The sequence below is a fragment of the Gossypium hirsutum genome, chromosome A11 (genome assembly GCF_007990345.1).
Source record: "Gossypium hirsutum isolate 1008001.06 chromosome A11, Gossypium_hirsutum_v2.1, whole genome shotgun sequence".
Lineage (NCBI taxonomy): Eukaryota > Viridiplantae > Streptophyta > Magnoliopsida > Malvales > Malvaceae > Gossypium > Gossypium hirsutum.
In genome coordinates this window covers 1,186,924-1,208,817 of record NC_053434.1, presented here as the reverse complement: position 1 = coordinate 1,208,817, position 21,894 = coordinate 1,186,924, and the positions used below count along the sequence as shown (strand labels likewise).

Here is a 21,894-nt window from a genome sequence, read left to right as displayed (position 1 = left end):
TTTTTGTCGGAGAACTTTGTGTTTAGATGCATATACGTACGGAGGATAAGATATTTCAAATGGTTAAATATCCATAAGTCCCTGTGCTTTTGTAAATTTAGAATTTAGTCCTTATATTTTTTGTAGGAATTTAATTATTTTATTTTTTAAATTTCAAAATTCAGTTCTAACTTTTAACACTATTAAATTTTTTTTAAAAAAATTTAAATTCATTATAAAGTCATTTTTAGTTGCATGACTCACAAATATTCTTTTAATTTTAAAATATCACAATAACAAATTTAACAATAAAAAATTAATAATGTTAACCATTTAATCTGAATTCTGAAAATTTTTTAAATTTAAAAAATAAATTTTAAATTTTAAATCTACAAAAAGTATAAAAACTTGTCACATTTTAACCAACACATCATAAGCTTAGCATGGAATAGTTACGACATTTGACACTCACACCTAAATTAGCCTAAATTCGATTAATTTACGAGTAAATGTACGGGTTTTTTCGCAAGTTTTTAGTAATATAACTTCCTTTTCATCCTTGTTTACAATGATCAAAAGCCAAATATCAAATGCTATATCCGTGTTCATCGATCTGTATTTAAACCTACCTAGCGGTTTTTTAGAAGATCGAACAAAAGATGAATCTGACTAAACAATTGCAAAGTTAAGCAAAAAGCTGAAAATTTGTAGCTGATTACCTCTGTCAAAGGCCTGTTTTCAATTTGTTTTCCAAACTGATTCCACACTTGGCCAGCCGAAGTACGAAGATCCATCCGCTTCGCTCTCGATTACAATCTCGGAAGGCCTGTAAAAGTTTACCCTGATTAGTATTTCCATTGATAAACTCATCAATTAGTCAAAGTCCGGTTAGAGGCTATGCAAAATCTGGAACTCATTAGAAAAGTTATGAAGCTGAAGCCTTACCTGGAACTGGCATTTTGAAGAGAGTTATAAAATTGTCTATTAAAATTCAGGGACGAATTAAAAGTTGCGTTTTGGTCGTGTTCATAACAAGCCATTTGATCTGAAGTATGTTGAGGAAATGCAGCCCTAGGCAGCCCATACATTTGTTGGGGAGGGAGATGATAGCCCATACAATAATCAAATCCTGTTTCAGCAGCTCGAAAATATTGGGAGGGTGTGTGATGCACATTTGTAGGGAAGTGCTGAAGAGCTTGTAGAGTGTAGGCATAGCTTTTTAAATCTCTAGGCTTGATTATGGAACTCTTTGGACTTGTTTCGTACTCGGAACAACTTACTCGTTCCTTCGTTGATTTCAGCTGAGAATGGCGGAGTTGTGGGTTAGATTGTTGCATGTACGGATTGTTAAAATAAGTTTCCGAGCTTGTAAGATCATGAGAACGGTGAACGAAAGCAGAACTTTCGAAACGGGTTAGATCAAATCTGTTTTCACCGGCTGCCACAAACAAGGACTCTTGTGGAAGTATGTAGTCATCTACGGTTATCAAGCTATCTTCATCTGGCAAACAAATCTCAAGCTCATCATAACTACACAGAGAACTGTTCTTTGATTCTAGCGCATCTTGAACATCACTGCTTCTTTTACTTGCACTAGTTTGCACAAGAAAGCTCGAGAATTCGATGCTTTCGACATTTCCAATTGGCCTAGACTTCACTGAATCATCCCATTTGAACCTGCTTGTCAAGTCTTTTTTGGTGCCTGTTGATCTAGAGATAGGTCCATGAAGATTCTTCTTAAATTTGTTTAGCTGGTAGTTGTCAATTTCAGTTTCAGAAACATAGGATTTATCCAGGGACCATGTATTTTTTAGCTTTGAGGATTCTACAAGGTCTGTCAAGCCTGCTTCTTTCCGTAACAATGAAAGTATGTTCTGAGATTCTTCATCGTAATTGGAACAATTTGATCTCTGAGTTGAACAATGTCCATTGATCTCTGACAGTATTGGTTCTTCCAAGCTTTCACAAGAAATAACTCCTGGATTACAAGGTCCGTACAATTCCATAGAGGTTCGCTTTGTGACAGGAACGGGAACAGATTTCATTAGATTGTCACCAGATCCATTTGCTCCAAAAGAAGATTTTGTTGAGTCATGCTCAATGGCCTTTTGATCAACAGCAGTCATTTTCTCTAGAGAATTCCCCCCCCCCAAAAAAAAAAGCCAATCGATTAAGGAAGCAAGGATATGAAACATAAGTTATGGTTAAAGTACCTAGGAGGTCCCTGTATTATAGGGATTGGATCAAATTAGTCCATTATTATTAAATGAATCAATTTAGATATTATACTATTAAAAAAAAATCCAAATTGTAATACAACATTTACTATAAAAAATTGTCTTGAAAATTAATTTTTTTCAATTGCAGTTCAATTTCAAATAAAAAATTTCATTTACAGAGTCATAGAAGCTTTAAAAATATTATCTTTGTTAAATAGTAAATGCTAAATCTATTCAAGTTTGGCCTTATTTGGTTCTTTTCAATTTTGGCCTTATTTGATTCTTTTCATTAGTATAGTGACTAAATTGATCCATTTAATAGTAGAGAAACTAATTTGATCAAGTCCCTATAATATAGGGACCTCTAAGGGATATTCACCCATAATCTAAAATCCCACTTTTAAGGAAGTTTTGAAGAGCTGAAGGATCATGAATAATATTTTTGTTGTGTTTCTTTCTTTTTTTTAGTATACCTCCTTCGGCAAGCAGATGAGTTAAGTCAGAGGAACAGACCAAAGGGTTCTCAGAGTGACCTTCTTTAACATCACGAGACTGGTCAAACAATAAAAAAAAAGTTATCCGACGTTATACCTAATCAACAATCATTAACCACAGATAGTAATTTCTTAAAAATAGAAATTTGAAATACCTCAGATCCCTTGGACTCAAAATCACCTTCAGAATCCTCCAAGACTATAGCAATATATGGTTTCAAATTCTCTGTATAATCATCACAGATGAACTTTTGCTTTTCTTGAGTAACCATTTCTTGTTCCTTCCTCATCAATTCAAATGAATCTAAGCATACAAGGTTGTTCAACAAATACAGGGAAAGTTACATATCTTTAAACTTTACCTGGTTGAAAACTTGAAATTCATAGGCAATAACAACATAAACCACCAGAAAACTGGATTCTACCTCTTCTTATTTTTTCCTCCTCTGCTCTGTCTTGACTCAGATTATCAGGGGAACCAAATGTTTCATCATTGTAATGGTCCTTACTTTCTCTTTCTGAATAATATTTTGCCTGAAATAAGCACAAAATGTGATATGAAACTAAATATAATGTTTGCTGATAGAATACAAATACCACAGACAGTGATTAAAGACACAAAGAGAATCAATTGAAAATCCTTGATAGTACCACTAGATGAATCAGATAGTATTATCTGCATGTACCTTGCATAGATGTGGAGGCCGATAAGGTTCACTACTCCTGTTGAGTAGGTGGAAGCCACTGCCTTGAACTACTGGAATAATAGTCTCTGCTATATCTCTATGAACTCTTGCACCACTTCCCAAAATTCCTTGCTCAGGATTTCGCCTTGAACAATGAGATAGACTGCTTTGAAATCTGCTAGCATCTATACAATAACACATATGGTTCAACAAGCAAGAAATTGAAGAGCACCTTCAACCATATGAGTACCTCAAACTCTGGTTTTTAAAAGGAACTGAAGACAAATTTTCATCACTAATTTTAAAAAATTGTAATTAGATAGCTTTTTTACTCAATTAAACAAAATTAAATGATCGTTATGATGTTTCTGTATTAAATGATCGTTATGATGTCTCTGTCATGCTCAATTGAAATCTATTGAAGCAATGGCTAGCATGTAGCAATCACATGTTTTATTATTATTATTATTATTATTATTATTATTATTATTATTTGGATGTAATGATGTAACTTAGTTGTATTCCAACTAAGTTTGTTAGTGTAGTAGGTGGTGATTTATTTTAAGTGGATGTAATGATGTAACTTAGTTGTATTCCAACTAAGTTTGTTAGTGTAGTAGGTGGTGATTTATTTTAAGTGGATGTAATGATGTAACTTAGTTGTATTCCAACTAAGTTTGTTAGTGTAGTAGGTGGTGATTTATTTTAAGTGGATGTAATGATGAAACTTAGTTGTATTCCAACTAAGTTGTCAAGTTGTAAGCTTGTATAAATAGGCTTTATGCCATTTTAAAAAAAATATGAATGAATTCAATCAAGATTTCATCCATATACTCTCTATTTTAGCTTTGCTTAAAATTTATTTCATTTTTCTTCTTTGTTTCTGCCGCAAGTCTCGATTCTTGCTCGGCAAGCTTTTTGTTGAACCTTGCTATTTGTTGCACTTAGCTCCAACAATTGGTATCAAGAGCCTATTTCTTAAGGGATCTGTTATACAAATTCATGGCTTCATCAAGCTTTTCACCAGTTGCACCTCAAGTCTTCAATGGAGAAGGCTACCACATATGGGTGGTTAAAATGAAGACCTACCTACAAGCTTTCGATCTGTGGGAGGTAGTCAACTCAGATGTTGAACCAGAGCCACTTAGAGGCAATCCAACAGTAGCTCAAATCAGGTAGCATGCTGATGAGAGGACCAAGAGGCACAAAGCCATGTCTTGCATCCAGAACTCAGTGTCAGATGTGATTTTCACAAGGATTATGGCCTGTGAATCACCAAAACAAGCCTGGGACAAGTTGCAAGAGGAGTTTCAAGGGACAGAGAGGACAAGGCAGCAACAGTTGCTGAACTTAAGGAGAGATTTCGAGAATTTGAAGATGAAGGAAGAAGAAACTATCAAGCAGTACTCTGACAGGATTATGGCTGTGGTTAACAGCATTAGGCTCCTTGGAGAGCAGCTCAAGGAAGCTAGGATAGTGGAGAAGGTTATTGCAACTCTGCCCGAGAGGTATGAGGCAAAAATCTCATCTCTCGAGGACTCAAGGGACCTGTACACCATCTCCCTGACAGAGTTGATCAATGCTTTATATGCTCAAGAGCAAAGAAGAGCAAGCAGACTGGAGGAGCATCAAGAAGGTGCCTTTCAGGCAAGAACAAACACTGCCTACAAAGGCAAGAAGGCCTGGAGAGACAAGCCAAGGACTGATGTTGCAAGAAAAGAGGGTCAGACTTGCAAGCACTGCAGAAGGGCTGGTCATCCAAAAGAAAAATGCTGGTTCAATCCAGATGCTGTATGTCAGCATTGTAAAAAGAAGGGTCATGTTGAGAGAGTCTGCAAGAGCAAGGCCAAATCAAGGCAGAGTCAGTTTCAACAGATGAAAGCTGAGGCTCGAGTAGCTAAGGAGGATAGTGACCAAGAGGAGCAAGTCTTTGCTGTGTTATGCTCAGCTGCTCAAGAAAAGTTCTCATCTGGTTGGCTTCTAGACAGTGGATGCACCAACCACATGACACCTGATGCTGCAATCTTCAAGTCTTTAGACAGAAGCTGCAGAACTAAAGTCAAGATAGGAAATGGACATTTTATTCAAGCTGAAGGCAAGGGTGATGTGCTGATATGCACCCCCACAGGTGCCAAAGTGATTTCAAATGTGCTTTTGGTGCCTGAAATTGACAGAAACCTGCTCAGCATAGCTCAGTTGCTGGAGAAAGGTTATTCTGTTGTGTTCAAAGACAACCAATGCCAAATCAATGATCCAAGTGGATCCAAGCTGATGGCAGTTCCTATGGCTAATAAGAGCTTTGTAGTTGACTGGACCAGGGAGTCAAACATTGCCTACACAGTTACATCAGATGAATCCAAGCTTTGGCATCAAAGACTGGGACATGCCAACTTCAGATCGATGGCTCGAATGGTCAGAGAGGACTTGGCTGAAAACTTCATCAACTCAGTGGATCATGATGATGTGTGTGAAGTGTGTCAGCTAGGAAAGCAGGCCAGACTCCCATTTCCCTCGAATCAAGCTTGGAGAGCCTCTGAAAAACTCCAACTGGTGCACACTGATGTGTGTGGCCCTATGAGGACTGAGTCATTAAGTGGAAACAGGTACTTCATACTGTTCATTGATGATTTTTCAAGATATTGCTGGCTTTACTTCCTAAAACAGAAATCAGAGGCGGCCTCAGTGTTTTGGAAGTTCAAGACTGCTGCTGAGACTGAAACAGGTTGCAAGCTGAAGTCCATAAGGTCTGATAATGGGACTGAGTACACCTCAGCTCAGTTCCAAGCCTTCTGTGATAAGGCAGGCATCAAACATCAACTTACCAACACATATACACCTCAGCAAAATGGTGTAAGTGAAAGGAAGAATAGGAGTTTGATGGATATGGCCAGGTGCTTGATGATTCAGAAGAATCTGCCTAAAGCACTATGGGCAGAGGCAGTTAACACTGCAAACTACATTCAAAATAGGCTTCCAACCAAGGCCTTGGATCAAAAGACTCCATTCGAAGCCTGGTTTGGATTCAAGCCATCACTGGCTCATCTGAAGGTCTTTGGATGCATCTGTTATGCTCATGTACCTGCTGTCAAAAGGGACAAATTGTCTGAAAGAGCTCGACCTGGTATTTTGGTGGGCTACAGCACTGTTAAGAAGGGCTATAGGATCTTGGATCCTTCAACAAAGAAAGTGTCAGTCAGTAGGGATGTGGTATTTGATGAAAAGTCATGTTGGAACTGGGAAAAACATGAACCTGAGGAAGTTTCAGAAGGACTTGCAGCAGATCAAGCTGAGCCAGATCAAAATGTTCCTGAAATGGACATTGATGATGAACCAGTTAGAGGAACAAGACCATTGACTGAGATTTATGAAAGAGCTCATGTAGCCATAGCTGAACCAAGCAATTTTGAAGAGGCTGAAGCTCAGCAAGAGTGGAAGCAGGCAATGGCTGAGGAGATTAGCATGATTGAGAAGAACCAGACCTGGGAATTAGTTGAAAGGCCAGTCAAAAGGAAGATAATTGGGGTGAAATGGGTGTACAAAGCCAAGCAAAATGCTGATGGTACCTTGAACAAACTGAAAGCAAGGCTAGTTGTCAAGGGGTTCAGTCAGAGGTATGGCCTGGACTACCTGGAGACCTTTGCACCAGTGGCCAGGCTAGACACCATCAGATTACTGATTGCCTTAGCAGCACAGCTCGAGTGGAAGATCCATCAACTCGATGTGAAATCAGCCTTTCTGAATGGTTTCTTAGATGAAGAGATCTACGTTGAACAACCACAAGGGTTTGAGATAGCTGGCAGAGAGCATATGGTCTACAAACTGAAAAAGGCCTTATATGGCTTAAAACAGGCTCCAAGGGCCTGGTACAGCAGAATCGATGGCTACTTGACTAATTTGGGATTCGATCGAAGCAAGAGTGAGCCAACACTGTATGTCAAGAAGCAAGGGACACAAACACAGCTCATTGTATCCCTATATGTTGATGACCTGCTGGTGACAGGAGGAGATCGAGCAGTGCTGGTCGATTTCAAGACCAAGATGCAAGAAGTATTTGAAATGTCTGATCTAGGGGAAATGTCTTATTTCCTTGGAATGGAGGTGACTCAAGCACAAAATGGGATATTTCTAAGTCAGAGAAACTTTGCCACAAAGATTCTGACCAAGTTCTCCATGCAAAACAGTAAAGCAACTAAAACACCTGTTGCTGTTGGAGAAAAACTATCGAGCCAAGGTGATTTTGAGAAGGTTTGTGAAACAACCTACAGAAGTCTAGTTGGTTGTCTGTTATATTTAACTGCCACTAGACCAGACATAATGTATGCTGTAGGATTGCTCTCAAGGTTCTTGCATTGTTGCAATAAAAAGCATTTACAAGCTGCTAAGAGAGTGCTTAGATATGTCAAAGGCACTTTGAGCTATGGTTTAAAGTACAGCAAGGAAGGAAATCTGAAGCTGGTTGGCTACACTGATAGTGACTGGGCTGGCTCGATAGATGACATGAAAAACACCTCAGGGTATGCTTTCAACCTTGGTTCAGCCATGTTTTGCTGGAGCTCGAAGAAGCAAAGTCTGGTGGCTCAATCTACTGCTGAAGCAGAATATGTGGCAGCTGCAAGTGCTGTCAACCAAGCCATTTGGCTAAGGAAAATCTTAGCTGATTTGAAAGTGCATCAAAAGGAAGCTACTGAGATCTTCTGTGACAACCAATCTTCAGTTGCAATTGCTAAAAATCCAGTGTTCCATGGAAGAACAAAGCATTTCAGCATCAAGTTGCATGTTGTTCGAGAAATGGAGCAAGCTCAGGAAGTGAAGCTGATCCATTGTAATTCTGAGGATCAACTTGCAGACATTTTGACTAAAGCCCTTAATGTCACAAGGTTCGAATGTCTAAGAAGGAAGCTAGGTGTTTGCTCCATGCAAACCAAGGAGGAGTATTGAAGCAATGGCTAGCATGTAGCAATCACATGTTTTATTATTATTATTATTATTATTATTATTATTATTATTATTATTTGGATGTAATGATGTAACTTAGTTGTATTCCAACTAAGTTTGTTAGTGTAGTAGGTGGTGATTTATTTTAAGTGGATGTAATGATGTAACTTAGTTGTATTCCAACTAAGTTTGTTAGTGTAGTAGGTGGTGATTTATTTTAAGTGGATGTAATGATGAAACTTAGTTGTATTCCAACTAAGTTGTCAAGTTGTAAGCTTGTATAAATAGGCTTTATGCCATTTTAAAAAAAATATGAATGAATTCAATCAAGATTTCATCCATATACTCTCTATTTTAGCTTTGCTTAAAATTTATTTCATTTTTCTTCTTTGTTTCTGCCGCAAGTCTCGATTCTTGCTCGGCAAGCTTTTTGTTGAACCTTGCTATTTGTTGCACTTAGCTCCAACAAAATCACATACCGTAATGTATGTCGAAGTCTATATAAGAACAATGATACACAGGCACAGTAATAATGGGGTTGAAACAACATAAAATAGCTCATATCATAATGACTCAACCCACTACTGCCATCTCTAACTTGATTTTTAAAATGGCTGACACAATCAATCAATACCATTTTTACCATAGGACTAGGAATTGCTAATCATCTTTAAATTGAAGTACGAGTGGGGGAAAACAAGGAGAAACTTCAAACCTGAATCATGATACGAGTGCAACACACTAGTTGATTGATCATCAAGTTCTCTGTTAAAAAACACAAAAACACAAAAATTATCTTAAGAACATTTTTGCAACAAAATGCAAAAGATAAAATGTGATATATTACCTTAGTATTGAACTGTCAAATCCAGTAGGTAACTTTTTACATGTATCAAGTTTAGCAAAGGAAAAGAGAAATTCCCTAGAATATGAACGTTTTGATTTTCTGCGCCAAAAAGAAAAAGTGAAAAAGAAATAAATTATCAGTACTGAGTATCCATGCTTTACTTGTTTGCTGAATAGTAATAAAATCGTTGATTTTTTTCACTACTACGGTCCGCTGTTTGCACCATTGGAATTTAAAAACGAAAATCCTCTTGAAACTTTTCCATCAAGTAAAATAGGGAGATAGTTGCATGGAGTTCATAAACATATCACTTATTCACTCCATTTTTTTTTTCCTTACGTTTTTCTCGGCAACCAAACAACGTTCTTCACAGTATTGCTACTAACATTTTCTAATCGTATATAACTGAAAAAAGTCAGACAAATCATTACTGCATATAGACATTACGGTCCTCTGTTTGCACCATTGGAATTTAAAAACTAAATCCTCTAAAACCTTGCCATCAGGTAAAACAGGGAGGTAGTTGCATGGAGTTCATAAACATATCACTCATTCACTCCATTTTTCTTTTCTCCTTACGTTTTTCTCGGCAACCAAACAACGTTCTTCACCGTATTGCTACTAACATTTTCTAATCGTATATAACCAAAAACAAGTCAGACAAATCATTACTGCATATAGACATTACGGTCCTCTGTTTGCACCATTGGAATATAAAAACAAAATCCTCTAAAACTTTGCCATCAAGTAAAACAGGGAAGTAGTTGCATGGAGTTCATAAACATCACTCATTCACTTCATTTTTTTTTTCTCCTTACGTTTTCCTCGGCAACCAAACAACGTTCTTAACCGTATTGCTTCTAACATTTTCAAATCGTATATAACTAAAAAAAGTGCAAAAAAAAAAAAAAAGAGTCAGACAAATCATTACTGTATATAGACATTAAACAAGAGCTGAGAGATCGAGATTAAAAATTACTTGTGAAAATCACGAGTTGTATCCTCCGATTTTGATCGTAGCACTAAACATTGATCTTCATTTTCCGATCTCATCTTCATCTCTAAAAGAAAAAAAGTGTACGAGTCAATAATCCTATGTCAAAATTTTGAAATAATATACCAAAAGAACGCCGTTATAGTGTTATCCACACTTACAAGTTTGTATAATTTCTAATCCTATACGATGAAAACAAAAACAGATACGAAAATTTGAGTCAAGAGAGGACAAACTGCATTTTTGCATAAGAATCTTTTTTTTTCCAGGAGAAAGTTGGCGAGATAATTATGTTCGTACGTGGAATGTGTGCTGTTTGGAAGCAAAGAAAACATGAAGAAATTGATAACAAATTTGGAAATAAAAAAAATTGGTGTTTTTTTTTTTAAATTTATATATAGCTAGTGCCTAGTAGAGAGTATAGAGTACAGGGCGAGTGAGAACTGGCGTGCAAGAACCTTTTTGTTTTATGCGTCACATGATTATGGAGACTAACAGTATCAGTACGAGGCCGAAATTGGCAGGCAGGCAGCCCATTTCGAGGGAGGTACGGTACTAAAAATTAGGGAAAATTATATCAATGTCCCTAAATTATTAGTAAGTTTACATTTTGGTCATTCAACTTCAAAAAGTGACAAAATGGTCACTGATCTATTCGAAAGTTTTCATTTAAGTAAATGAGCTGTTAAAATTATTGATGTATGGCATTTTTATTCACACCGTTTGTATCAATTGAAAGCTCTCATTCCCCGTCTCTTTTATAGTTAAGTTCTTTTTTTATGAAATAATTTTGAATATCATGAATCTAACAATCAAAATCCACACAGCTTTCTTTTTTGATTTTCGACATTGATCGTCAAATTGACTTAGATCTAAGGTATATTCTTCTACTTGTTGATGGGTATTGATTTATGATATTGATCATCGAATCGTCGCTTAGATATCATTAGCCAGACTTAAAAAAATAACTTTCAAATAGTTCAGTGACCATTTTGTAACTTCTTGAAGTTGAGTGATAAAAATATAAATTTACCAATAGTTTAATGACCTTAGGTATAATTTACCCTAAAAATTATAAGGGTTAATGTAATATTTGAGTAAAAGTAGCACAAAAGCTACAGTACAATGAGTCAGATTACATTTTACTCTATCTACTAGAATAATGTGCAAATTAGTCATTGTATTTTAGATAAAAGAGCAATTTGGTTCTCTTGTTAAAATTTCATCCATTTTTATTGTTAAAAACTGCTCCATATACATCAACATGAGGTAACTGTCTGCTTATTCCATCAATCATGTCTGGCTTTAACAGTAAAAATGGATGAAATCTTTAACACAAAGGGCAATTTGATTTTTGATGTAATGTGCAAATTTTCAGTAAAAGAAGTAAAATAAAAAATCTGACTCATATCGCAAGAGCCTCTGTGATACTTTTACCATAACATTTAGTATCTAAGTTTGCCTTCAAGGGTCAACTTGATACCTAGACCAAATTACATCATGTGGCTTAATGAATGTTGATACGTATACTTTAGTAAAAAAAAAAGGTTCTTAATTGGGATAAAAAAAATTAGGTACCAAATTGAGACAAAAAAACTCAAGTATCAAATTAAAATTTTAAATACTAAAGTGAACATCGAAGCTAAACTCATGTACCAAACTAGGACAAAAAAGAAACTCAAATACCAAATTAAATATTGAAGCCAAAACTAGATATCAAATAATATATTAACCCTAATTATAATGAAATCCGCTATATATAGCAGAGAAATTCGATATTTTTGGATTTTTATTTTTCTAATTTTTTTACTTTGTGAATTTAGATTAGGTTTTTGTTGAGGGGATCGACTTTCTAGCTGGTGTCACATCCTCAATGGAGGTACTAGCGAAGTGGTAGTGTTTTCTAAAATTTTTACTCTATGATTTTGTGTTACATTATTGTTGAGGGGATTGATTATTTGATTGATCTTGGATCTTCAACGAAAGTACTAATGAAGTGGTAGTGTTTTTATTCACTAATGTCAGAACATGGTTTGAACCCCATTAAGATAAAAAATGTTAAAAACGTTTCTTAGTAGATTAAGTATTTTTGCCAAATTCTTACATCTATTTGAGTTTTTTTTTAAGTAGGGAGACAAAATTCAAGAATAAAATTGGGTATAAATACTCTAACAACAATATCTTCATTACAGTTATGAGATAGGCCCAAAAAGTTGATGCCCAATTTGCGAATGGTAGCAAGTGAAACGCTAAAATAAGGATTTAACCGAAGAAAAAATGAAGAGAGGAAAATTTGACAAGGAAACGGAATATGCTACGTGGTGAAGATTGGCAACACCTGGTTGGCGGCAGGACATAACTGTTCATCCACAAATGGATCTTAGTCAACGAACCTTTGTTGACCAAACAGCCAATTCTGCGGACCACAGTGCGCAACTTTAATCATGTTCCCCCCTAGCTAAGGTGTAGCCTCCGTCGTATGCCGCCTACAAGAAATTCCTCCGCCACCCTATTTATCAAATTCCAAAACCCGCGATATTCGGATTTCAAAGGCTCGCCCCAATGAGCTTTCATGGCGTCCAAATCGTCTAAGAAGAAGCCTAACAGCAAGCGATCAAACTCCAAGCCCGCCTACTCCCCGATGGCATCTCCGAAGCATTTCCATCTCAAAAGATTCTTCATTTTAATTTCGATTATGTTGCCTGTTTGTGTAATTGTTGTTTTGGGAGTTTCGTCAAACACGTCGTATAAGATATCGTCGGATCATCACTCCGTTAAGATTTACGGATTTGAATTAGTCAACGAATTCCCCCACGATCCCCGTGCTTTCACTCAGGTAAATCCCTAAAGCAATGGGTCGATGAAATTTTAAGGTTTTTTTTTTTTCCGGTGTCACTGTTTTCCTTTATTCGCTTTTGCCTATATTTTTGAATTGAAATTCTTTGGTTTGTTTGCTTCTTTCAGGGCCTTGTTTATGCTGGAAATGAATCCTTATATGAGTCAACTGGACTTTACAAGCAGGTTAGTTGTTTGCTATCTCATTGTAGGTCGAGTTGATCTATTTGCAGTTCCAAAATTAGGTTGCATTGTTTTGTGTCTTTATCAGTTCTGTTTAGGGTTGAATTTTAATGATATGTAACCATTTCTTAACCTCCTAGTTCATCTTTTGGTTTCAGTCAACGGTTCGCAGAGTAGCTATTCAGACGGGAAAGGTACACAGTTCCTGCCTTTTGATTTCCATTCGAGCTTGTTGATTCTTGGTTTTCATCCATTTGTATGATAGAATCAACACACATTAGTATTATTTAGAAGTACAATTTTTTTCTACACGTAACACTAAGATTTATTGAGATTTCTTAATGAATTAATGAAAACATAGTTAAATTTACTTGAAAGTTAGCTAGTAGGAATCCAGTATGCTACTAGGGGATCAGTATGTGTGCTATATTCTGTTAACTAAGGTGGGTTAAGAACTTAAAATGGCTTTTGATTTAATCCATGTGACAAATCAGTTAATAGGTCCTTGGTTGTAAACTGAAGCAAACTATTTTTTGGAATTCTAAGTTTGTTTACTGATGGTTTTCTATACATACAGGTTGAGGTTCTTCACAAGATGCCTGATTCATTTTTTGGAGAGGGTTTAACCCTTCTCGGTGAAAGGTTAGTTAGAAGTAATTCAGCTGTTAGAATTTGGCTCCTGTGTTTCTCTAAAACAGTGATCTCCTTCCTTCTTTTTCTTCCTCTTCTTCCTGCCATGTTTTCTCCCCTTTCTACTTCCATCAAGGCCTTTGAAATGTGCTGCTTATTTGGATTTTTTGAAGTTTAAACAGGGGCAAAGCCAAAAGTAATTTTAGCGAGGGTTGGAATAAATTTTTGAGAGATCAAAATATAAGTTTACCATGTATTCATTAATGATCTCATCATTTTTGAAATGACCAACATGAATTTTTTTCATTTATAGGGGGGCAAAGTGCAATTTTACCATATATTAATTTATAATTTCTTTATTTATAAGGAGATTGAAATGAAGTTTTTTCGTTTGGGTGGGGCCCTGCCTGCCACCCCTCAGATTTGCCTCTGAGTTTAAAGTACTTAGAGAGATCATTTTTCAGTCGGTGGAAATTCTATTCCTATTTGGTAAATTGCTTTGTATTTATATGCTTTCAGTTGATGTTTATGCTCTTCATCTACTTCGGTTTTCTGCTTTGTAATTTGGATGGCTTCTGTTAATAAGGTTCTGTATTTTTGAATTTTACATGGCATGACCTTTTGCGTGCTATTAAGACTAATGTAATAATTCTTATGTTCTTTTGTAGGCTGTTCCAAGTAACTTGGTTGACAAAAATTGGTTTCATCTATGACACAAAAAATTTGCAGAAAGTTTGTGCTTCCAGTCTCTACATTATTATACTATTTGGCTGTTTAATTTGCATTACCATTTTGTATATTCATTTATTGAGCATTCTGAGCATGCATGGTTGAGTTTAATATAAACTTTTGATAAATTTCCATTATTCTATTTCTGTACAATTTCATTGCTGGGAAGCTAGTCAGCTCAATGCTATACTGATATTGCAGAGTTCTTAACCTATTTGATTTATGCTGTCATGACCTTAATCTGGCTCACTGGCTTCCCCATCCACCCGCACTGACTAAAAACATCATCATGTTTATATCTCACACAAAATCTTACTGCTTTCTTAAACATCTAATTGTCAAATCACGTTTTACTTCTTTTCAATTGAAGTGTATTCAATGCTTGTTGTATGGATTTGTGTGTGTCCATGATGGTTTTACTTTGTCATATTCACTGCAGTTAGATCGATTTACACATCAGATGGAAGATGGCTGGGGCCTAGCAACTGATGGCAAAATCTTATATGGAAGTGATGGGACTTCGACACTGTATCAGATAGATCCTCAAACATTAAAAGGTTCCCCTTGCACAAACGTTCTGATGATTATATGTTCCCCCTTCATTTAGGGGTTTCAACTTTTTTATTGCTCCCAACTTTATTCATGGTGCATTTCACTGTGTAATTGAGTGTCGTTTACTAGTACTAAATATATACTCTGTTTTCACCATCCTTTTTCTAATTATACTCTCTTTTACAACATCTTACAGCCACAAGAAAGCAAGTCATCCAATTTAATGGCCGTGAAGTACGCTATCTGAATGAATTGGAATATATAAATGGTGAAATATGGGCAAATATTTGGCAGGTATGCCTTTGTACCTCTAGAATTTTATTTTTGTGGTTCTTGTGGCATGGTTATTGTGATTCATTGCTTAAAACTTACTCGAAACTGGCTTTATAACAACTTGTCCACTTTATGGAATGAATGCAATGTTCTGTTCTTTGATGACTGGATAGCATAAAAAAAAAGAAAAGAAAAAGAAGGCAACTATTTGACTGGCTTGCAGTTCTTTACATTCTAAACAAAGTCTTCTGACAAAGGTTACAGAAAGCTATTTCCTAATGATCCTTCCATCCAAATATATGTTATATATGTATGAACTTTAAATCCTTTTCCCTTGCACTTGCATGTGGTGCAACGTATCAACTTGTTGTTCTAGATGTGTCTTATCTCAAAGTTGTCTTCATGAGAACCAATTTGTTTTATCATATGTCCTATTTCCTCGGTATAAAATTTATTTAATTTTATGATGATTCATAAAATTACTTCCTGAAGTCTACTTTCTTTCTGTGTAGACTGACTGCATTGCTAGAATCTCACCTAAGGATGGTAGAATGCTTGGATGGATTCTTCTCCCGACTTTAAGGTTAATTTTTTTATGCTTATTTGGAAATCCTGATCAATGTCTCCATTTAAGGTATACTTGAAGTTTGTCGATGATTTAACAATTAAATCCATTGTGCTATTCGTTTTGTTTTACAGACAAGGACTCATAGCAGCTGGATATAACGTAAGAACTTAATTAGAAATTGCATGATCATAGATACTCTTTAGGTTGCTTTTACTTATCTTAATCTCATTGCTAAATAGTTGCACCAATTCATCAATGTTTACGCTGAGTGGCCAGCCTAACTCATGAATGCCAAAATTTTAGGGAATTGATGTTTTAAATGGCATTGCTTGGGATAGCAACAAAAATCGCATTTTTGGTAAGTTCTAAGATCAATTTGGCTGTCAGAATCATCATTTACTTCCCTATTTTTATAGTGTCAGACATGAGTACAGGGTATAATATTTCAAATATATGAAAAAGTAATTAAAAAAATTGAGTATACCCATTTCCTGTACATACCCGCATTTGAAATTTACACCGATTCCGAGTAACATTGACGTGGTTAAAATGACCAACATATATTGAGTTGTATTTTTTTTTTTTTGGTTTCCTTCTAGTTACTGGAAAACTCTGGCCAAAGCTTTATGAGATCAAGCTACATCCAGTAAGGAGACAAATCGACAATAAAGACATTGAGCAGCTTTGCGTGCCATGAAAAGCTATATCCATATGTACCCACGAAGGTCTGTATGCTGCATATAAGGCTTTATTGATTTGTATACGAATTCAGGAATGAAAATTTTCCATTGGAGATTTTTAATTTTGATACCTGATTCCTAGTCTTTACTGAATCTTTTAAAATTTGTTTGTACTATCGGGTGTCATTACATTGAGATTCTGCATTCTCTACCATTATTAACATGAATACAAGAATGTGTAGTAAAGATGGTAGGATATAAAGGGCATGACATTATATATAAAAAACTTAAATAAAATGTAAACATTAACCAGGTGCTGAACTTAGATGACATAAGCTGACAAAACATCTCTCTTTTTATTTCTCTCAGATGCTAAAGTAGGTGTGGTACTGTGGTTCATTATAAGCAGTAGTATAATTTAACATCAGAAGTTGCTGCTGGTCGAACAAATCTTCAACTTGACATTGTCGATAGGCAGCCTGTCCTCAGGGAAGGGGCAATCAATCTCCTTCTCAGGCAACAAATTGCATGGTTCCGGTGTCACTTGGTTAGTAACTCCCTGAATATTAGTGCAGTTCCATTGCAACTCCTTTGGTTTTGTAGTTAGTTTGATATTGACATTAGAAATGCAAATATCCGTAAAAGGATCGTTTTCGATCCCATCCAGTCTTGCTGAATACGTAACATTATCAGCCACAATGTCTCTGTAATTGATCCCTTTGATTACCGGTAATGCTTTTGGGTCAAAACCGGGGTCTGGATGCGAGCCATAAGAGCCTGTCATCCAGAACACATACTTCATTGTATTCAATGTCATCCTCCTAACATAAATGTCTTTCACGTAAGCTCCTCTTCCCACGGCTGTTTTAATCCTCACACCAGATTCAGTATTGATTGCCGTGATGTCTTCGGCTCTTACATCTTCGATCCCACCTGACATCTCGCTCCCGAGAGCAATGGTGGCACTGTCAGGAGATATGCAGGTGAATCTTCTAATCACTAAGTTCTTGGTTGGCATGTTGAACTTGATTCCATATTGATCCCAACCACTTTTGACAGCTATGCAGTCATCCCCTGAGACTACAAAACTGTCCTCAATTTTAGTGTTTGTGCATGAATCTGGAAAATAAAAAGGTAATAAATTAATAAACTAGTAATTAAATAAGTTAAAAAAAACTTCAAACTATGAAAGCAAACAAACCTGGATCTATTCCATCTGTATTAGGAGAATCAACTGGTGCAAGAATGGTCAAGTGTTGGATAATTATATCACTGCAATTACGATTTCGAGTCAAAACCGAAACAAAAATGGTCAATTAAAATTTAAAATTGTCGATAGACCGGATTAACCTGCTGTATATGGGATGAACGTTCCATGATGGAGAGTTAACCAATGTGAGATTCGAAATTTGCACCTGATTAGAATACATTATCTCGATCAAGTAAGGCCTGGTTACATTTAATTTCTCCTCTTTGAACTTTTTCCACCAGTAAGCTCCTTGGCCATCGATGGTACCGTTGTTACCTTAAGTTACAAACCACATATGTTCAATAAATACGTTCGGTCTGGCTCATAAACACTATAAATTTACGCTGGCATTTAATTGTTATAAGATTGTATTTGATAGGTATTAGTGTTGAATTTACCTGTAATGACGACATCCGTGAGGTTGGTGCCAAAAATAAGACTGCTGAACCTTCCAGTAGGGGCGTCTCTTCCCCTCCCGTAAGATGGCAGAACAGGAAGATGAGGCCACTCTGATTCATCCTGTTTGTTTTTTTTCCAAAGATTTAGTTTAACGTTAACCTCCAACAATATTAATGGTACATTCTGGTTCTAATGTATTCGATAGTTGGTCAAAAAGTTAGTTCCCCCACTCCACACTTTTGTTTACAATGTTAGGTAACAATTGCTTACATTTTTTGGAATAAAAGCTCGGTCTAGGTTTTTGTTGGTCAAATCAATTTATTTTACTTTTTTTACTTAAAAGTAAATCAGCTTTTTTTATGCTATATTAAAGAATAAATTACTTATTTTTGTTAAAAATTTAATTCATTTTTACTATTAAAAACTAGTGTAGCTGATGAAATAATTAAATAGTTACACGTCACGTGTACCTTATACTGGCATATATGAACCGTTTTTTAACAGTAAAAATAGATAGAATTTTTAACAAAAAAATTAATTTACTTTTAAATAGATAAAATACAATCCTATTCATAATATAAGCTGCCATAATACTTTTATAAATATAAAAACAAATTGAAAATTGTTAATATTCCAAACAACACATAATAAAACATGATTTTGATATTATAAAATCAATTGATAATAAATAAACATGTGAATTTGATTTGAACATAAAAATACCAGATGCACAAACCGAAATAAATCGGTGTTATATTCAAAAGGTAGATATTTTTGTACCTGAAACGTCCAAACTTTTCAAAGTGAGTTGAAAACTCAGTCAATAAAAAGGAAAGTTAGGGGGTGAAATATCAGCTATTGGTGATCTAAATTATACTGAAACAAATGTTTATATATATATTATTTAAAGAATTGAATGAGTGGATGATTTAATTGTAAAATTCATTATTTTATTAAATATCAAGTATTTTTTTGAGAAAATTTTATATAATAAAATTTAAATTTAAAATATTATAGTGTAATTTTATCATTTTAATTAAATTTTTTATTGATTGAATTTTAATTTCATTAGTATAAGCATTATTGTCAATATATGAAAATGTAGGTTTGAATGTTATATTTTTTTAAAAATATATTTATTCTATAATCGTTTTTATAATTAATAAGATTTATATCTATTCATCAACTGAAAATCAACCGTCCTTATTTTTTCTATCATCGGTTTCAACAAAAAACTTATTTATTTCTTACGTTAATTTTTTATAAATATATTTATTAAATAAAAATATCCATAATTTTTTTATAAATAATAAGATTTATATCTATTCATCAACCAAAAATCAATAGTCATGCAATTTTATTTTTCTATTACCAACCAAAAACTTGAATTTTTTATGAATATATTTATTAAATAAAAAATTATTCATAATTTTTTTAATAATTAATAAGATTTACATCTATTTATCAACCGAAAATCAACAGTAATGTGGTTTTATTTTTTTATCATCGATATGGAATTGAAGTGTAAAAATATAGTAGTACCTGAGTTCCAAGAATAACAGCATCTTTATGGATAAAAAGAGTAAAATGACTGGTGAGATTAAAACTCCCAGTTAACCATTTCCCCGGCGGGACAACAAGTTGTGTACCACCACCATCTGCCGCGAGCTGGCTGAGGTTTGCTATCGCAGCTTTAAACGCCTCCGTGTTGGATGTTTTACCGTCACCAACACCACCAAAATCCGTCAGAACCGCACTGTGTTTCCGACAGTTTAACGCCGGAAACTCGATCGTCGTACTCGTCGTCGCATGTCCGGCGGCCAACTCCGCTACACTCGAACTCGATAATCCCAATAGAAATATTGCTGAGATCAACGTCTCGATCACCTAAAAAAAGAAACAAACAAGCTTAGTTTCTTGTCACATTTTTACTCCCATTTTCATCAATAAAAAGAAAAAGAAAAAAGGAAATACGACATGGGATCTCTCGAGAAAAACCAAGAATAGAAAAGAAAAGAAAAACTGAAATAGAAGGGATGTGCAAATGGCATGGAGATAGATTACAAGGGATTTTCTGGAGAACTCCATAAGTGAAAACTAGTGAGGTACACTTGTGTTTTCTTTGCCAAAGAGAAACTTATATATAGAGAACGGTTTAATGTGCGACAATTTATATATAGTAACTATAATTATGAGCAAATCCTTGATCAGATGGCGTTACAGTAAAAATTAATTAAATAAAATAAAGCAAGATTTAAAGCTTTCTAAATATAAATCCAATTGGATGTTTAAAATATAATTAAATTTTTTTAGTGAATATAATTAAATTTTGATGAAAAAATAGCATACGCTTGAAGAGAATATATGGAAAAGTATCTTGCAAATTTTAGTATTAGAAGTTGCATTGCATTTTTTTTATTAAAAATATGAATAAATTAATTATTATATGTTAGATTAAATAGTAAATTGGTCATTTCTGTTAAAAATTTTATCTTTTTATACTATTAAAAATTAGTGTGATTGATAGAATAACAAGACACTGACACGTGGCGTGTCATGTTTATTGCATGTTGACATACAAATATTAATTTTTAACAATAGAATTAAATAAATTTTTTAACTAAAAAATTAATTTACTTTTAAATCTAATATATATAAAAAAAATCTTGTTTATTAAATTTGAATTTGAATTATATAAAACTTCTAAAAAGAACAAACTCTTTTAAATTTTAATATTATTTTTTTATTCGCAAAATTTAAACTAAAACCTAATTAAAGCATAAAGAGCTAATGGCATAAATTATTTTACGTAGAAGGAAACTACAATATGGCAAAATTTGCATTTTTCTGAGCAACGGTGATATCATGCTCGTATGGCTAAAAGGTTCCACTTTTTCGTCCTTTTCACACCGTTAGATCTAAAAGCACTCTGACGTGGCATGCATCAACTGGCTAGCTGATTAACCAATAATTTTTTTGGGACCCACCAAATCTATTCGATCCGAAATTATAAAAAGTAAAGGAATTTTTTTGGTCATAATTCGTAAAAAGTAAAAGGTTAAAATATCCTTAAAAAAGTTAAAACATGACATAATTCATTTTTTCTCAAAATACTTTTAAAATTTTAATTTTTTTATTTTTCAGATTTTAAAAATTAAATTAAAATTTTAATATTGTTAAAGTTTTTTCGTTAAATTTATTAGTTTGATATTTTAAAATAAAAAGATAAACTCACTTAATAATAATGTATCTAAAAAAAATATTATAATAAATTTAAATTTAATAAAATAATTTTAATATTCTTAATAATTAAATTTAAATTTTAAAATTTAAAAAATAAAGAGATTGGAATTCTTATAAATAAAAGAATAGGTGCTAAGTTTCATATTTTTAAAAAATACAATGACTTATGTCATCTGTTTAACCATTTATTTGCAATTTATTTAAAGCAATGTATGTTACTTGTATGCATGTAAATGTATCTGAAATAGACATCTGTCAAATAATTATTTTCTTAATATTTTTAATAATTTGAATAATTTATTTCATATAAATAGAATAAACAGTCTTAAAGTTAAAATATGAATAATCTGATTAATATCTCAAATCAAATTCAAACTTAAATTGAATATCAATTTTCAA

The 21,894-nt window shown here is 34.1% G+C and overlaps 3 protein-coding genes across 4 annotated transcripts; 1 reads left to right on the top strand and 2 right to left on the bottom strand.

The window, feature by feature from the left end:
* Positions 1 to 378: 378 nt before the first annotated feature.
* Positions 379 to 10,518, bottom strand: LOC107923250 (uncharacterized). Its single transcript, XM_016853465.2, has 10 exons — positions 10,316 to 10,518; positions 10,140 to 10,221; positions 9,161 to 9,259; positions 9,029 to 9,078; positions 3,379 to 3,563; positions 3,118 to 3,226; positions 2,848 to 2,996; positions 2,672 to 2,750; positions 925 to 2,110; positions 379 to 805 (listed from the first exon to the last, which is right to left on the bottom strand). Exons 2-10 carry the CDS (start codon positions 10,217 to 10,219, stop codon positions 718 to 720), a joined length of 2,025 nt encoding a protein of 674 aa, XP_016708954.1. The 5' UTR covers positions 10,220 to 10,221; positions 10,316 to 10,518; the 3' UTR covers positions 379 to 717.
* A 1,829-nt stretch (positions 10,519 to 12,347) lies between these two features.
* LOC107924521 (glutaminyl-peptide cyclotransferase) lies at positions 12,348 to 17,449 on the top strand. 2 transcript variants are annotated; one of them, XM_016855009.2, is made up of 12 exons: positions 12,348 to 12,990; positions 13,119 to 13,175; positions 13,331 to 13,366; positions 13,750 to 13,814; positions 14,471 to 14,534; positions 14,971 to 15,088; positions 15,280 to 15,377; positions 15,869 to 15,939; positions 16,056 to 16,083; positions 16,228 to 16,282; positions 16,524 to 16,649; positions 16,974 to 17,449. In XM_016855009.2, the coding sequence occupies exons 1-11, from the start codon at positions 12,727 to 12,729 to the stop codon at positions 16,619 to 16,621; spliced, it is 954 nt and encodes a 317-aa protein (XP_016710498.1). In that variant the 5' UTR covers positions 12,348 to 12,726; the 3' UTR covers positions 16,622 to 16,649; positions 16,974 to 17,449. The 2 variants fall into 2 exon arrangements, with proteins under 2 accessions (XP_016710498.1, XP_016710497.1); XM_016855008.2 differs by having other exon boundaries at positions 12,362 to 12,990; positions 13,313 to 13,366.
* On the bottom strand, positions 16,858 to 20,389 carry LOC107923473 (probable polygalacturonase). Its single transcript, XM_041080476.1, has 6 exons — positions 20,317 to 20,389; positions 19,795 to 20,139; positions 18,252 to 18,372; positions 17,955 to 18,129; positions 17,806 to 17,876; positions 16,858 to 17,723 (listed from the first exon to the last, which is right to left on the bottom strand). The coding sequence occupies exons 1-6, from the start codon at positions 20,338 to 20,340 to the stop codon at positions 17,029 to 17,031; spliced, it is 1,431 nt and encodes a 476-aa protein (XP_040936410.1). The 5' UTR covers positions 20,341 to 20,389; the 3' UTR covers positions 16,858 to 17,028.
* Positions 20,390 to 21,894: the final 1,505 nt, after the last annotated feature.

Bases quoted from the DNA above. Each gene is read 5' to 3' on its own strand.
- LOC107923250 (XM_016853465.2), bottom strand. From the start codon at position 10,219: ATGAAGATGAGATCGGAAAATGAAGATCAATGTTTAGTGCTACGATCA. The intron at 3,564-9,028 runs GTTTGAAGTTTC...GTTATTGTATAG, and splicing joins GCACTCGTATCATGATTCAG to ATGCTAGCAGATTTCAAAGC. The intron at 2,751-2,847 runs GTATTTCAAATT...TTGTTTGACCAG, and splicing joins TTGAGTCCAAGGGATCTGAG to TCTCGTGATGTTAAAGAAGG.
- LOC107924521 (XM_016855008.2), top strand. From the start codon at position 12,727: ATGGCGTCCAAATCGTCTAAGAAGAAGCCTAACAGCAAGCGATCAAAC. The intron at 15,378-15,868 runs GTATGCCTTTGT...CTTTCTGTGTAG, and splicing joins TATGGGCAAATATTTGGCAG to ACTGACTGCATTGCTAGAAT. The intron at 16,084-16,227 runs GTAAGAACTTAA...CCAAAATTTTAG, and splicing joins TCATAGCAGCTGGATATAAC to GGAATTGATGTTTTAAATGG.
- LOC107923473 (XM_041080476.1), bottom strand. From the start codon at position 20,340: ATGGAGTTCTCCAGAAAATCCCTT. The intron at 18,373-19,794 runs GTACTACTATAT...AAAAACAAACAG, and splicing joins CTGTTATTCTTGGAACTCAG to GATGAATCAGAGTGGCCTCA. The intron at 17,724-17,805 runs GTTTGTTTGCTT...TTTATTTTCCAG, and splicing joins TACAGATGGAATAGATCCAG to ATTCATGCACAAACACTAAA.